Source organism: Mirounga leonina, unplaced genomic scaffold (genome assembly GCF_011800145.1).
Source record: "Mirounga leonina isolate KUSES-001 unplaced genomic scaffold, KU_Mleo_1.0 Mir_104, whole genome shotgun sequence".
In the NCBI taxonomy this organism is placed as follows: Eukaryota; Metazoa; Chordata; class Mammalia; order Carnivora; family Phocidae; genus Mirounga; species Mirounga leonina.
This window is the reverse complement of record NW_023270231.1, coordinates 19,384,110-19,400,798: the sequence shown is the minus strand read 5'-3', so window position 1 is coordinate 19,400,798 and position 16,689 is coordinate 19,384,110. Positions and strand designations below refer to the sequence as shown.

At 51.5% G+C, this 16,689-nt stretch overlaps 2 protein-coding genes across 3 annotated transcripts; one reads left to right on the top strand and one right to left on the bottom strand.

Annotated features, from left to right (window-relative positions):
* The first annotated feature begins 28 nt into the window (after nt 1-28).
* NOP16 (NOP16 nucleolar protein) lies at nt 29-4,461 on the top strand. Its single transcript, XM_035014841.1, has 5 exons — nt 29-294; nt 389-497; nt 1,780-1,849; nt 3,742-3,848; nt 4,057-4,461. Exons 1-5 carry the CDS (start codon nt 188-190, stop codon nt 4,198-4,200), a joined length of 537 nt encoding a protein of 178 aa, XP_034870732.1. The 5' UTR covers nt 29-187; the 3' UTR covers nt 4,201-4,461.
* A 683-nt stretch (nt 4,462-5,144) lies between these two features.
* On the bottom strand, nt 5,145-15,144 carry ARL10 (ADP ribosylation factor like GTPase 10). 2 transcript variants are annotated; one of them, XM_035014809.1, is made up of 4 exons: nt 14,814-15,136; nt 13,940-14,141; nt 10,686-10,861; nt 5,145-9,660 (listed from the first exon to the last, which is right to left on the bottom strand). In XM_035014809.1, the coding sequence occupies exons 1-4, from the start codon at nt 14,994-14,996 to the stop codon at nt 9,487-9,489; spliced, it is 735 nt and encodes a 244-aa protein (XP_034870700.1). In that variant the 5' UTR covers nt 14,997-15,136; the 3' UTR covers nt 5,145-9,486. The 2 variants fall into 2 exon arrangements, with proteins under 2 accessions (XP_034870700.1, XP_034870706.1); XM_035014815.1 differs by lacking the exon at nt 5,145-9,660 and adding an exon at nt 10,238-10,388 and having other exon boundaries at nt 14,814-15,144.
* Nucleotides 15,145-16,689: the final 1,545 nt, after the last annotated feature.

The following is a 16,689-nucleotide window of genomic DNA, read 5'->3' as shown; positions in this document are numbered from 1 at the left end:
CAGGCGCCAACCGCTCATTGCACTCTGGGAATCGTGGTAATCGGCCTGATGTCGCTCTAGGGAGGACTACATTTCCCAAAAAAGCCTGCAAAGCCCTCGCGCGCATCCGCCGGAAGTGGTCTGCGACACGAGGTGCTGCGAGTGCGAGCCACCCCAGTTATAGGTTGCCAGTTCGGTGGTCAGGACAATGCCCAAGGCCAAGGGGAAGACCAGGAGACAGAAGTTCGGTTACAATGTTAACCGGAAGCGTCTGAACCGGAATGCTAGACGGAAAGCAGCGCCACGGATCGAGTGGTGAGGGGACCAGGGTTTAGGAGGCAGGGGACCTCGGCTGGGACGGCCGGCGAGATGACGGTTCCGCGATCTCTCTCTCTCTCTTTGCCTGTAGCTCCCACATCCGACATGCCTGGGACCATGCCAGATCCGTGCGGCAGAATCTGGCCGAGATGGGGTTGGCTATGGACCCTAACAAGGCGGTGCCCCTCCGTAAGAGAAAGGTACTGACATGGTAGGGTCCCGGCCCTTGACCCCTGTTTCCCACCATACTTAGCTGGGTTTCATAACTTCTTCGTGTCCGTTGCCACGCTCACGCTTTTCCTGGGTTTGAGACCTTCCCACGGCCAACTCTGGCAGCCAGCACTGACTGTGGTTGAAAGGCTCTTTACCACCACCCTCCTACTCCCCAGCACACAGTGAACCTGGATTGGAGCTCCCCCCTTTTCTTCTCCACTCATTTTTTTCCTCCCTCCGAAATTAACCCGTTTGGGTCCCTTGGCATCTCAGTAGTATTTCCCAGAATTTATCTTTTTCTGCCCTTAACTCTCCTAATAAGGATTCCCCAGAGTTTGGAATTTTTACTTACTCTTCCTTACACCTTTCCCTGTCATCTAGTTATCCTTGGTCTGAGGCTTCCTTAGTTTCTCCGAAATAAGTCTTTTTCTGCACCAGGCTTTCAAAAATAGGACTTTTTTTTTTTAACTCAGTAATTTCTTCCCTGCTTTAATTCATAGCACTTGTAAATACTTGGTGGTATTTTATATATTTATCTGTTTAATGTCTGTGCCTCTTTTCCTCAACGTAATCTCCTCGGGGACAAGGATTTTGTGTTTTGTCCAGTGGTGCTTAGGATGTGACTAGTGCTCAATAGTTAACTTAATGAATGGACTAAGATTTTATTTATTTGTGTTTTGGGGGGGGAGGGCAGACAGAGAAGCAGACTCCCTGCTGAGTAGGGAGCCTGACACGGGGCTCGATCCCAGGACCCTGAGATCATGACCTGGGCTGAAGGCAGATGCTTAACTCACTGAGCCACTGAGCCACCCAGGCACCCCTGTCCCATTGCTTTTAGACAAGTTTCTTTTTATCCCTTCATGCCAGAGGAAAATGGCACTACTGTTTCTTGATCCAATGTGAAGCTATAGCCAAACACTGTCAGGTTGCTCCTTTTCATAGAGAAGATATCTGATATCTCCTCATTGTAAACTATGAAAAGCTTTCATGGGCATTGTTTCACTTGATTAGCACACATGGGGTGAGGTAAGCAAGGAGTATTATGCCCACTTTATAGATAGGCACAGAAAGATGAATTGCTTCCTTGAGTCCCTTTTGGAAACTGTGAAGCCTCTGGGGCATTGGTTCTGTCATCTATTCCTGCCTGCATATGTGTAGGGATTCTCATGGGTAATGCAGTTGTGTTGGGATGGGCAGGACCCTCTAGAATTTTCCCTCATCCAGGATCCTTCCTTTGTCTACTGGTCTCATATGCTCTGTTCTCTGCAGGTAAAGGCCATGGAGGTGGACGTAGAGGAGAGGCCTAAGGAGCTTGTACGGAAGCCCTATGTGCTAAATGGTGGGTGCTGGCCACATTCCTCTAGGTCACCATCCTGCACAGTCAGGGCTAGAAAGGGCCCTCAGATGTCTTCATTTTACAGATGGAAAAAAACAGGCTCAGAGGGAAGAAGGGAGCTGGTCTGGGGCTCACAAAGTTAAGACTGTGTCTATGACTGGGACATTTTCAGTCTACTTACTAAACTCACACGTGTGAAGTAAGGTCAGAGATGTTCAGGGAGGATGCAGCCAGGGGCTTGAGAGGATAGAAATGAAACCAGTGAGTCTCAAGCACGTGTTCAGCTTGTCATGAATTTAAGGATGAACAGATTTTTATAGAGATTCCACCATCTCATGTAATCTTTTCAGTGACATCAATTTCATGTATATTAATGCTATAGAGACTGAATATTAAAACAGAGCAGAGTAAATTCTGCAGGGAAGCAGGAATACTCCGAAATTCCCCACCCATCTTCCTCTTACCTGTCCAAGATGTTTAATGGTTCTCCTGAAGTTAAAAGGGTTTTAAATGGCCAGACATTTGATAGAGAATTCCTTGAGTTCCTATCAGTGATTCTCATAAGAATTACTACACAGGATTGCATAAATAAAGTAAGGTGTACTTATTGTCAAATTTTAAAACTTTCTCATTCTTTAAAGAATTTTTAAAATTCGTGGTAAAAAACATACCACATAAAGTTTATCATCTTAATCATTTTTAACTATATAGCTCAGTAGTGCTAAGTATGTTTATGTTGTCATGCATTAGATGTCCAGAACTTTTCATCTTCAAAAGTGGAACTCTACCCATTAAACAACTCCCCATTTCCCTGCCTCCCCACCCCCAGCCCCTGGCAACCAAGTCAAAGATAATTTTGACTATAAGCAATTTAGCACTTAACCCCTAGATAACATTTGACCACCTTGTTTCCATGAGTTGTTTTTCTCCTAGTTGAGAAATGGGGAGTATTTGCCTAGCTATTTAATTTAATTAATTTTAAAGATTTATTTATTCCAGAGAGCGAGGGAGAGAGCGAGAGTGGGGGGAGGAGCAGAGGGAGAAGGACAAGCAGACTTCACGCTCAGCGCGGATTCCGACACGGGGCTCTATCTCATGACCCATGAGATCATGACCTGAGCTGAAACCAAGAGTTGGATGTCTAACCGACTGAGCCACCCAGGCGCCCCTAGCTATTTTAACAGTGAAGCCATGATTGGCTCCACAGCTTCGCTTTTGCCCTCACCTGGAGCAGTGAGGCACTGGGGCCCAGCCTCAGGCCCTGGTTCCTGTAGCATTCGTTCTCATTCATACCTTTCCATTTCACGTTATTGTAACATTTTAAGAAAAGAAATTCTCAGGGAGTTTTATTTTATTTTTTTATTTTTTTAAAGATTTTATTTATTTATTCGACAGAGAGCACAAGTAGGCAGAGTGACAGGCAGAGGGAGAGGGAGAAGCAGGCTCTCCACTGAGCAGGGAGCCGGACATGGGGCTCGATCCCAGGACCCAAGATCATGACCTGAGCCGAAGGCAGCCGCTTAACTGACTGAGCCACCCAGGCGCCCCGTCAGGGAGTTCTAGAGATGGAAGGGAGTCCCGACCTATGGTAGGCAGTGTATCTTCATCTCTGTCCCCAGGACCTGGTACTAAGTAGAGGTTAGTAGTTTGGTGCCTACACTTTACCCAGCTGAGACCCAAAGAGAGATGACTTACCTTTTAGGTAGTTGCCACACCCATAGGTGATTGTGTCATGGCCTGGGACTCCAGGGACTGAAGAGCACTGCATTTGGGGATGGAGAGGCAGAGCCCATCTGATGGCCATGGTTTGGGATGGGGTAAAAGGATGACTGGGCAACTCAGAAAGTGCAGAAGGCAAAAACTCATTTTCTGTGTCCTGGTTTCTCTCACCCCAGACCTGGAGGCAGAAGCTAGCCTTCCAGAAAAGAAAGGAAACACGCTGTCTCGAGACCTCATTGACTATGTGCGCTACATGGTGGAGAATCATGGGGAAGACTATAAGGTGAGTGGTTCGGGCCTGGCAGGAAGAACCACTTGGGTCTGTTGGGAAGGCACCCTCGACCATTTGGGGTTTGATCCGCTTGTCTCTTGCCTGAGGTGAGGAACCTGGACTTCAGGGACATGAAGTGGTTTGCCCAACTCAGGCAGTACTGGGACTTGAACCTTTGCCTCTGTCTAGCCCTCCTCAAGTGGCCTTTCTCCCTTCTTAGGCTATGGCTCGGGATGAGAAGAATTACTATCAAGATACCCCGAAACAGATTCGGAATAAGATCAACGTCTATAAGCGTTTTTACCCAGCGGAGTGGCAAACTTTCATTGATTCTTTGCAGAAGAATAAGATGGAGGTTGAATGATTGACTATACCTGCCTCAGGCTGAGGTCTCCTCCTGGACCAGAGAAGCTCCTTAAGGCAAGGAGGGGCATGTGGCCAGATGGGGCTGGCCAAACCCCATGGAATCAGAAGGTTGCGCACACACTCACACTCCCCTTTCTGGGGAAGGGACTGTCTCCACGAGGCTTCTGAGGGCCCTGAGAAAAGCCAGAACCTACTGTTTTCAGAGTGGGTGGTTTGTTTACATATAGTCTGTACATAATAAAACAAGACTATTTTACTGCTCTGGTGGTTGTGTGTTCCCCTTGCAGCCAAGCCCTGGGACTGCCCCTGTGAAAACCCACTGAGCCGGGGCAGAGAGGACATCCTGCCCCTTATGTGCCACATTCCCACACCCTCTTAGGTGTGGCCTCCCTCCTCTTGTCCCGTGTTCTGGTTCCATTGCTCTGCCTTGGTTTCCTGCCCGGCATTAAGCCTTGTACAGAAGCCTGCTGCTAACGCTGCGCTGCTTGGGAGGGGTCTGTCGCACCAACACTAGCCCCCCTCCCAGGCCGGAGGCGAGTAGACTGGCTCGAGGGCCAGAGGGTAAGTAGCTGTACTGTTGCCTCCTTGTGACTGGCCTTCACTGCTCGTCTTCAGATTGCTTGCCCTGAAAGGAACCCGAGGCCCCCAAATCTGCTGAGACTGTTGGACTGCTGAATAGCCCTCGACTGTGTGCCACACTGGCCATTCTCTGGGGCAGGCCTACCTAGTTTGGTGATGTGGGGTGATGACTCACATAGCAGGGTCACAGGCACATTGTGGGGTGGGCACCGGGCATTTTCTGCTTTTGATACTTTATCTTCAGCTATTATAATACAAAACCCCTCTCATTCCTAATGCTTCCCCTAGAAGGGCCCCTCACATCTGGTTCTTACTGCTCTTAAAAAGGACTTGGTATTTTTACATAGATCATTTCACATAAAACCCTGTGAGGTATGTGGCTTTATTGTTTTACAGGTAAGGAAACAGGCTTGAGAGGCCAGTATGACGTTTGAAGTTAGTCCAACGGCTAAGCCTGGACTTTCACTCTCTCTCCTTCCCTACAGCTCTTGAAGGCAGCCCATCAGTCCCATACTCTCAGGGCAGGCTGGAAACGGACAGGGTCCCAGAAACCCCTCCTATGGGACCCAGCTGGCTTAGCCCCCAGCAGTGACTGGCCCTTGTAAGCAGCGTGCACACAGCCTTTGGAATTTAGTCTGAAGCTGGGGACTTCTTTTTCTTTCAAGTAGGCTCCATGCCCAATGTGGGGCTTGAACTCATGACCGTGAGATCAAGAGTTACATGCTCTCCAGACAGCCAGCCAGGCACCCCACTCATGAGGGTTTTTATTTGGCCTCGTAACGTCCTCCATAGTATTCCAAATTCAGGCCTTGACAGCTGTCCCCTTGTTTTTTTACCCAATTCAGGTGCCAATTTTGGGAAGCTTTTCCTGCCACTGTCCCCCATCCTTGGGCTGTGTAAGTCTCCTGTCATCCCTACGTCCCAGACTTCCTGTAGCAATACATACCAGTCATAACTGCCTTGTAATCTGCTGGACATCCCCTGCCAGACTGGGCTTGAGTGCAGGCACCTTCCCTGGGAATCCAGAGCTGAGCCCAAGGCAGGTGCTGGGGGAATGCTCCATCCTGACTTCCGGTCCTGTCAGCTAGAACTCCCAAGGAATGGCAGCCAGGTTTGGATACTTCCCAAAAGGTACGAAGTTAGGCCAAAGCCCAAGTTCCTTAGCATTTCCATGTGGGCTGAAGGGCCAGAGGACTGGGATTTGCTGTTGACAAATGATTGTGTCCCTGGAAGTATTCTGGGATCACCTTCCATACCTGCCCCTCACTAGAGAACTGTGAGCACCCAGCATATACTCCTCAAAATCAGAATTCAAATGAAACCATATCCAAGTTTTGGGCATTTATTGTGTGCCTCAAACAGCCACTGGCTCTCCCTTATGTGGTCTGTCCTTGGCAACCCTGTGGGTCTGGATTTGTCGGGCTTGGGCTGGGACAGCAAGGCCTCTTTACTTCCAGATCTCTGATGGGAATTCTCCCCTCATGGTCCCACCTCACACAGGCAGCAAATGAGGAAAAGTTGGAGGTTCTTTTCATAGCTACTAGAAAGGACTGAAGCTGTGTGAGCCAACAGATGTGACAGAAAGACGGCTCAGACTATTCCAGGTCTGAGGTGTGGGCCGGAACCACACGTGAGCTTCAGCAGCTAGTTCAAAGTGCTGGCAGTTGCTATGAAGCATAAGAACAAAATGTTTTCCCAAGACGGGTGGGAACATTTTTTGCAGAATCTAGTGTTTCATTCAGCCAGACAGGCAAGAGTCCTCAGGTTTTCATCAGTACCTCTCTGTGGAGGACTGGGAGCGCTGTGATAGACTGATTTCACCACCCACCCCCGTCCTTATGGCTGGATACCAGTGTGTCAGTGCAAGAGGTACCAAGAGGTACCCGAGGAGGCTCCTTGGGATTAGCAGCCAGTCAAGTTGGTTGGTTGGGAGCCTTCTTGCTTAGACCATCCACATGACCAAGCTTTGGGCCAAGTTGGCCTCTCCTCAGAGGGTTGACAGCAGGTGAGAGAATGGAAAATCAGAAGCCACACTGCATTAAGTAATTCTTAAGACCAGAAGCCGTCAGTGCCAGGGTGAATGATCAGGCATCGGTTCAACAGGCAAGCAGAAGCAGAAGCTTCCCTTCGACGTGGAGTGCCCACCTGCTCTCTCAGATCAGGAGCCTGCCTTCCAGTTGCCTTCATTAGAAAAGGAGAGGGGCTGACATCTAACCCCTATCCCATGCTCAGCTAATTTGGGAGCTGTAGTGTTGGGGCAGTCTTGTGGGGGCAGTGTTACCCAGGCCAGCTCAGAAAACTCACTTTGAGATGAACTCCAGATAATGGCTGGTTCCCAGGAGCAGGTGATCTGGGCTGGTGAATCAGAAAGTCATGCTCAGGAGCAACTGGGTAAGAGCGCCACAGGCCAGGCATACGACTGTTCACAAGAGAGGCCTGTTGCTCTACTTTGCCCAGTCTAGTCCTGGCAGAAACTAGAGCGGATGAGCGCTGTTTGGCGCTCTGCCTGGAGGACAGGCCAGCAGTCCCAGTAGAGCACAGTGGTCAGCCACAGATGTGATGAGGCACACCCGCAGGTCAAGAGATGATCTGTATTCTGCACAAGCATCAGAGGGGTGGTACTCTGGACCTTCAGCACCGCCCCCTAGTGGTGTGCGTCTTCTGGTGTACCACTGGGACCTGTCAGTTCTGGGAGTGGTCTTCAGAAGTTGCTCAAATAGGTATAGTTATTGTAAAACTATTCAAGTTCACTCCCCTCACTGGGGACTTTGAAACTTGTATTACATAATGATACTCATTAGACCAAAGGCAGATCTTAACTAGAAAAGGGTGCCCTACAACAATGCTGGTTCCAGAGGTAAATGTCAAGCACTGGAGAACAAGGTGGGGTTTACAGAACAAAGAAGTAAAGTTTCACAATCTTTCAATGTCAAAATGAAAAGCTGTCTGCAAAATTTCAAAGGCTACTCTAAAAGCCAAGTCATTCCTTAAATATTTAAAATAAAAGCAGACAAATCTTTCTTCGGCAGGAAGTTAATCAGAATTTCAAAGAACAGTGATTCTGTTGATACACCCACAGCCCAAGAGCACAGCAGGCCACTAACTACAGTCACACTTCTGGACTTCCGGAGCGTACCACCCACCTTCCCTCCCTGTGCCTCTTCTCACGTAGGCCACAGCATGGAACTGAGGCACACTGAGTCAATGTCAAGTGAAATGAAGGCACATCATCTCTATTTTCAATTAAAAAGCAAACTGAGTTGGATATCTCCTCAAAAGAAGTCCCTCTGTGGCTATTGATTACTCAATGGCCCCTGGCTGACAAAAGGCTCCTTCCTTTGCCCGTACTAAAGAGAAGTGTCAATATATAGATAAACTAGCTGATCACCAGAAACAGAATCATGGAGTGTGCACTGGAGAGAAGAGAAATTCTGTCCAACTTTTAGTTGGGGAATCAGCAGGTCCAGAAAGGCTGCGGTAACCAAAGCCTCAGGTACCCTGTTGACTGATCTGCTAATTCCCATTTCTTTTTACCTGGATTTACATGATTGAAATCTCCTCTCCTAGACTCACCATCTACACGGAAGGGGGTTGTGTCCTTTTGACGTACTGGGCCAAGTGGTGGAGTTTAAGTTTCATGTGGATCAACGTAAAGTAGGATACCGATTATAGCTGTAAATGATGGGGGAGAGCTAGAGCTTTGTCTCCACTGACATGTGCAGGTTATCACATGTCTCACAATCCCAGCTATTTTCGTCAAAGACACAGATTTTCCATGACAGTCATCTGGGGTTTTGATAACAGCACCTAGACACAGAACCTGAAACTTTGGTCTGTTCCTTGTATAAATAAATAAATAAATAAAACGCAGTTCTGAGGCCAACACCCAGCTCCAGTTGACAGTCTTCTCCCCAGGGACATAGGCTCCTTCCCGACTTCTGGAAACATGGGCATTGGCACAGTTAATGCAAGAGCAGCAGCTTCTGTCTCCACGTGTGGGGGAGAAAAGCCTTTCGTTTTTCTGGCGAGGGGTGAATACCGCTTGATGCCATCGTCTAGCGGGCAGGCCTTGGCTTGCAGAAGCAGGGAGGTTTCAGAAAACTCCCTGCTAGGATCTCCAGGTTCGTCCTAGCCCTTCTTACCTTTATGGCTGGAAACTCTATCTCCAAATTAGAAAAAAACATGGAAATCACCCCTTTAAAGTGATGGTCCCAGGGCCTCGAGCCAGCTGGGTGGAGCTGGGGCTGCAGGACACTTTGGGCCTTGGAGCCAAGGCTGACTGTGTACTGCCCAGAACCGGCCTGCATGAGAGGGGCGGGAGGTCACCGGGAGGGACCAGTTCCCGTAGTACTTCTGACACGACCCCAGTTCTCAATCACCGGGACCGGCAGAGGGGAGAACTGAGCCCGCTGAGCACCTCACTGCGCACACCAGAGAAGGAGGGTGCCTTCCATGGGAGAAGTTGGATCCACTTCCAGCCTGGAGTGAGCCTCACCTGACTCCCCACTTCGGCCTCATGGCCACAGCACCAGGAAGGCTTCTGTGTGGTTCCTGGCCTTGCCCAGGCCCCGCTCTGGAGGACAGGCGGAGAGAAGGGATGTGCTGCCACGTGGCTCCTGCCTCGGGCCCATGCTGGCAGCGGGAAGCAGGAGCGGCCGGACTGGGGTCTCCAGGGTTGGCTGGCGAGTGAGGCGGCGGGGGCGGCCTAGGAGAGAAGCTCCAAGAGCAGTCTCCAGATATGCACGGTGCCGGGGTCTTCAAAGCCGGGTCCTGCAGGGGCGATGCTGGCTGCCAAGAGGAAAACCTCCCGCTGGCTATCGACAGCCTGCAGGCCCAGCTCCTCCTGCAGCTCCACCATACTCATGGACTCACTCAGATCCTGGGATGAGACGGAGAAGCCAGTTGGAACAGAGCTCCCAGTTTCCCAGCACCCACACTGTCCTCCATGCAAAGAATTGTTCTTTGGCTATCCTGCGGAACACTGGGGCCTAAGTTCCCAGAAGTGGCCTCTGGGCCCCTTGGTTGAAATTCTCTTCCTCATCTCTGACTTTCCTTTGTTACCAACCCCTTTTCACACCACCATTAACCACTGTGGTGAGAAAACAGCACTTCCTATAAGCCAGGCATTGTGAGAGGCACTTAGACTTATTCTCATTATTATAGTTTATAAATAGAATGATGATGTAATTCACCATCTAAACCAGGGCACTTCTGAGACTTAAAGTGGGCACTATTAATCATTATACCAGAACAACAGGCATAAATGGGGACCATCCCAGGCAGACCAGGGCATATTTATAAATGATTGTCAAGGATTTTCCAATAGGGGAAACTGGGGCAAAGACGTATAGCTTTTCTCCCAGTCAGGTTGGAAACAAGTGCCATGGCTCTCAGAGACATGGGCTAGGCCACAGGAAAAATGACAGAACTCCGTACTGTGACAAGGTTTTACCTGGTATTTATTGAGAAAGTCACCTTGAGCCTGTGATGCCGAGGGTTGCTGGGCCAAAGGCCCAGGAGAAGTATAGTGTGGTTAAGAACAGGATCTTTGAGGAAGATCTGAGTTCAAGTCCCGGCTTCGCCACACACCAGTCTTAACTTTGGGCACTGAGGGATAATAATAAGGCTTATCATGGGGTTTTGTAGGATTTAAGTGAGGTCATGATTGTCAGGTGCTTAGCCTGGCACGCTATAAGCACACTTATAAATGTTATTTATTACTGTTATTTCAACCTGCTCAAGGGATGAGGAAAACGCACAGGTAGAAGAGTGGGGGACAGCATCTCAGCCAAGTGCTCCAGGTCACAGGCCTGGGCCTGAATCTCTCTCCTGTGCTCCCTGCCCCTGCCCAGGGATCAGTGGATCAAGTCCAACTGGTCTAAGCCAGCCTCCCGTGGCCCTCACCTGCTTGTTGGCCACCACAACGACAGGTAGGTCAGGGTCCTTGTCCAGCAGCTTGTGCAGTTCCTGCCGGGCCCAGGGCAGCCGCAGCCGGTCAGCCGAGTCCACCATGAACACCAGCACGTCTACTTCATTCACAAACTCCTTCCAGTAGAAGCGTAGGTTCTGGCTGCCACCGACTGAAGAGAGGCCAGAGGCCAGCTCAGAGCCTCCCTGGGCCCTGGCTCTCTACATATAGCCCCAAGACCACCCCACTTCCAGCTTCCCAAGGTTCCACCAGCCAGGGGCAAGGAAGACCACAGGTTCTGGAGCCAATCTGGTTTAGCTCTGGCTCTGACAGCTGGGGCTCCCTGGGCAAGTCACTACCTTTGAGCAGCAGCGTTCTCCCTCTCACTGAACTTACCCACTAACAGGTTGCAGCAAAACCCAAAGGTACCATACGCAACACACCTTTCATAGACTGGCATACAAGGTGCTCATTTCCTGGGCTACTTCCTGCCAATTCCTAGCTTTCTCCCCGGACAGTGATGGTGTGGTCAGAAGCCAGGACTCCCTGACCAGCCTATGCACAGCCATTCTCCATTCAGTGTCTCCTGTTCAGTTTGGTCACCCCATTTTCTTTCCTTGCAAATACCATACTCAGTCCTAGCACTACATGGCCACCCACGTAGTAACCCCAACCTGGGTTGCCTTCTTGTCCCTCTGCACAGTCCCCATTAGCCACACTGCATCCTAGTGTTTCTGGTATACTTCTGACACTTGTGGACTCTATGCTCTTTAAGGAGCTGTTTACATCTGGATCCCCCCAAAGCCCTCAGCACAATGCCTGGCACATAGCAGGCACTCAACAAATATTTACTGAGTGCTTACTAGGTGCCAAGCACTGATCTGGGTGCTGGGGATACAGAGGTGAGCAAGGCAGACAGGGCCCTGATCTCAAGGAGCTCCCTCTGTAACCAAGACAGACACAGCAATAGCAGGTAAGCACATTTCAGAAAGGAAATAAAAGAGAAAAGTGAAAACGACTGGGGTGGCTTTGGATTGGGTGGTCTGAGAAGGTCTCCCTGAGGAGGCAGCATGGGAATTGAGTCTGGGATAATGAGAAGGAGCTAGCTAAGGGAAGAGGCAGAGGAAAGCATTACAAGCAGAGGGAAGAGCAAGCTCAATGTGTTTGAGAAACAGAAGGCAGCCAGTGTGGCCAAGGCAGTGCCAGCGGAAGAGGGGAAAAAGCCACAGCCGACGAGGTCGGCCAGGGCTTGACCACACAGGGGCTGTCAGGCTACAGTGAGGCCATTGGGGAGCCCCTTAAAGGTTTTACGCAAGAGTAACATGGGTTTCTGAAAGACACTGCTGGCTGACAGTAGGGGACAGAAGTGAAAACAGGAAGACCAGCAAGGAGGCTATTATAGTCCTGAGATGATGGTGGTTCGGACCAAACAGGCAGTGGTGGAAATGGGGAGAAGTGGACAGATGCACAATCTATTGGAAAATAAAGCTGAAAGAACTAGCTAATAAAATGGACAGGATACAGAAAGTGGGGGAAGGGGGGAGAAGGGAAGAGTCATCAAAGATCCACAAAGGGCTCATCTTGGCTGGGCTCTAGGTGTAGACCATAGCCAAGTGAGTATCGTGGGAAGGGAGAGTTCCAGTTCCAGGACTTGAATGGGAGATCTGGGTTTGAATCCAGGAGCGACCCTATCAAACCTCAGACTCTTCGGTAATATGAAAACACCAAACCCCTTCTCCCAGGGTTCGGGGTTGGGGGGTACTCTCTCTGCCAGAGTGGGAGTCAAGTGCAGAATCCCACTTGACCCTTTTGCATCCTTGGCACAAGAAAGGGAGACAGGGAAAATCTTGTTTAAAGGACCAAATTCCAGGTGAATATCAATGTTTGCCACAATCAGGGAGGAAAGATATAACCAGGCCCTCAGAGTCTGATCCCACCACCTAGTGCTTAACCAGTCTTTATTGTCTGAGCCCTTTGGCTGGCAGGAAGTCCACTAATCTCTCCCATCAAGTCTGTAGTTGGGACACAGGTGGCTAAGTACTGCTGTCCTCTCAATAGCCCCTCTGCCAACCTCTCCTGGAATCCCCCTGAGGACAGGGGCTGCCCAGACCGTCTCTTATCACTCACTCAACAAGCTCTCCCAGGTACCTGCTTGAGGCTGGGCCCTAGGGGCCAAAGCTGGATCAGACTCATCTGTGCCCCAGATGCCTAGTCAGGGACATAGGCTGGTATGTGGCAAATACCAGCTCAGAGGAAGAGCCCTTAACCTAGCTTAGGAGTCAGATAAGGTTTCACAGGGATATCATCATGTTTGACCTAAATCTTTTTTTTTAAGAGAGTCATTCTTCATTTTTTTATTTTTTAGTAGGCTTCACACCCAAAGTGGGGCATGAACTCACGACCCTGAGATCAAGTAGATGCTCTACAGACTGAGCCACCCACATGTTCCTGACCTAAATCTTGAAGGAGGTGTAGCAGTTTATTAAGGGAAGAAGGGCTTTCCAGACTGAGGGAACAGTGCAAGCACAGGATGGAAGAAAGAAAACAGCAAGTACCCTTCAGAAACAAGCAATGTAACATGGTGCTTAACACTGAGAGCCTCCAGGGGCACCTGGGTGGCTCAGTTGGTTAAGCGTCTGCCTTTGGCTCAGGTCATGATCCTGGTGTCCTGGGATGGAGTCCCGCATTGGGCTCCCTGCTCAGTGGGGACCCTGCTTCTCCCTCTTCCTCTCTCTCTCTCTCATGAATAAATAAATAAAATCTTAAAACAAAACACTGAGAGCCTCCAGCCAGAGAGTCTGCATTAGCAGACATTAGCAGACTGGCAAGCTGGGTGAGCCAGGATAAATTATTTAACTTGCTGGGCCTCCCTTTCCTCATGTATGTAACAAGGGTAATAACTGTTTCCAGTTTTTCCAGTTGTTGGGAGGATTTTATTAAGTAATGCCTCTCAGATGCTTGGCATAGAGGTAACTTTAGCTTTTGGTATCTCAGTATTAGGCATGTGAGCTTCAGTTGGGGTGAGGGACAGGCAGTGACCAAGCTGGGATTGCCCAATCATGAATGGCCCATCATGTCAGAATACAGAGCTTGGACTATATCCTGTGCCCCAGAGAGGCAGGGGAAGAATGTCATAGAGGGACGTGTCCTGCTTAGATATACATGCTGGAGCCACCCCCAAGCAATGATCCCCGGCTTGGGTCCAACTGAGGTGATGGGGAGACGGTGTGTGTGTAGGGGGTCTGCTCACTCTCTAGCAGGTCCACCTCGAAGTCCTTGGTGGGCAGCCGCACAGAGTTGAAGCCCCAGGTGGGGATGTGGCCTTCCAGCGGAGGCTTCCCGGACAGCACGCGCAGGAACGTGCTCTTCCCGGAGCCATCCAGCCCCAGCACCAGCACCTCGCGCTGCTCCAACTCCTCCAGCACTGGCTCTTCGTCTTCCTCCTCTTCAGGCTGTGGGGCACAGGTCAGGTTGCGGCCGGCACCCTCCCGCCGGACCCTTCCCGAGGGAAGACCGAAGACACCAAAGCGCCCATCCCCGCCCTCCACCTGTCAACCGGCAGGCAGGCAGTTACGGTCTGGTGCAGTGGGACCAGCGCTGCCTCGGGACTCCCGAATCTCAAACCCCGTTCTTCTGGCTTTTCCTGAGTAACCTCGGTGAAATTTCTTCCCCTCGCGAAGCCTCAGCCTCCTTAGACTGACAATCCCCACGTCCCAGGGTCGCAGGGTCCACCGCAGGGGAAAAATTCGCAACCCGCCCCGGGGCTGGAGGCCTCTCCCGGCATGCCCCGGGCCGCGGGCTGTGCGCACTGCGCAGGCGCCGGGCGAGCGCGGGCTGGACCCGGCGCGGTCCCGACATCGCTCCGGGGCCGCGCCCTCGGAGCTCCGGCGCCCACGAGGAAGCCCGGGTCTCGCGGCCGCGCAGGGCGGTGCCACACCCCCCCCGAAACGCCCACCCATTCCTCAGTTCTGGGACTCACGACTGCCCCGCGGCTGCCGCGCGCCCTTTCGCCAGGGGCCTGCGGGCTGCGGCGCCAGGTCCCCTACCCAGGTGCTTCTGCCCTCGCGGGGTGTCACACCCCTCAGCTGCACGTGCGGAGGCCCAGACCCCGGCCCTGCACTCACGTCCCACTCGTCCCACTCAGGGAGGCGGGCAGGCTCCGCGCCCCACCAGGCCTCGCCCCGGTCCCAGCGCCGCTCCCGTCCACGCCCGAAGTAGGCCTTCCAGAGGATGAAGAGTACTGAGCCCAGCACGGCCGCGGCGCCACCCAGCGCCAGCACCAAGGGGCTCAGCGGCCGCGGAGCCATCGGGCCGGGCGAGGGGCACGGGTGCGGGCTGCACAGGCCGAACCACCTGGCCCGCGGAAGATGGCCCCGCTGCGACTGCGGCGGCCGCGCCCACCCACCCAACCTCAGCCCCGCACTACAAGCCCCACAATGCACCGTTGCTGTCGCGACAGGCGGCCGGAGCCTCGGCGGCGGGAGTGGGGGCGCTGACCGGAGCGCGGGGACTTCCCTCTCCCGCTGCTACGTGCGGTGGGGAGCTGGAGGCTGTGCCTGGGCAGGACGGGAGCCGGTGATATTGGCAACTCCCGAGCACTTGCTGTATGCCTAGTGGATAACTGACCAGTGTTCTCGGTTACTCCGTAAAACAGTGTTTCCTAGAATGGAAAGCGGAGGCCCAGGTCGCACCGTAGTGCATTGGTACAGCCGGCACTCAAACCCCAAGCGATGTTTCCTGGGCATCTCAGGACCTCGGGGAACAAATTGAGGCAAGTCACACGGCTGTGGGGTGGCAGGTTATGAAATGGCAGAGGTAGAACTGGAACCCGGGTCCCTGACTTTTAGTACTCTACCCTCCCTTGGCTGCTTCCCAGACCCCAGGAGATCTGCTGTCTTGGGGTCCTGAGCGTGCTAATGAAGCAGGCAGGATAAGGGGTCCGTGTTTAGATCTCCTGATCACCTAGTCCTCCGCGACTTCCAGTGGCTGCCAAGGTGTCCAGGTGTAGCAGGAGAAACAGCCTGAGGTACTTCAAAAGAGGACTCCATGAGGGGCTGCAGAATGAATAGGTGTTTTTATTGTAAGCAACCCCAAGCCATCTTGTTGACCAGGAGCGTCTCCGGGTTCTTTTCTGGTCATTTGCGGGTAATGCTCAGATCTCTCTTGTTTCAGGAAACTGTCCTCCCTCACTGGTTACTACCTCTCCTTTTCACTGCAGTCCTACTTCTGGGTAATGTGCGTTTCCTATTTTTCGCCCAACCTATCCAAGGAAACTTTCACCCGGGTCTCTAACAAATGCTTCCTTGTTAAATCCGTTGGTAACATCTTAGTTCTTATTTTGCTTGACCTCCTTGCACCATTTAACACGGTTAAATGGGGTCTTAGCAGAGATGCTGTTCAAAACCTGGCCAGGGTGCCAGCTCACTCCTTGAGGGATCACCTCCCTGGTGAGACAGGGGTGCAAGATTCCCAAAGAGAAAAATTAGCACCAGTGAGTTTATCCAGAACTTTGCAGTCAGAACATTGAAAAAAAATTTTTTTTAAGGGGTTTATTCTTGGCATTCATGTAAGTTTTATGTCATTTCAAAAGAGAGCACCTTAATCCCTTGAGAGCTAAAGGCTCTTGGAGGTCTAATTTGGCCTTACCTTACCTTTCCTGCCTCCTGACACACACAGTGGGTGATCATCCTCTTGTCTCTCAGCTGGAGTTCAGTCACCCTGGGTCGTGTCTCTGCCTGAAACTGTCATTCCACTTGAGGATGTTGACCAGGCCTTTGTCATCTTGGAGTCTGATGTGCTTAGTATAAGAATGAGGCCCAGAGAGACGCCTGGGTGGCTCAGTTAAGCGTCTGCCTGTGGCTCAGGTCATGATCCCAGGGCCCTAGCATGGGGCTCTCTGCTCAGTGGGGAGCCCGCTTCCCCCTCTGTGTGCCGCTCACCCTGCTTGTGCTCGCTTTCTCGCTCTCTCTCTTTCTCTGACAAATAAATAAATAGATAAAA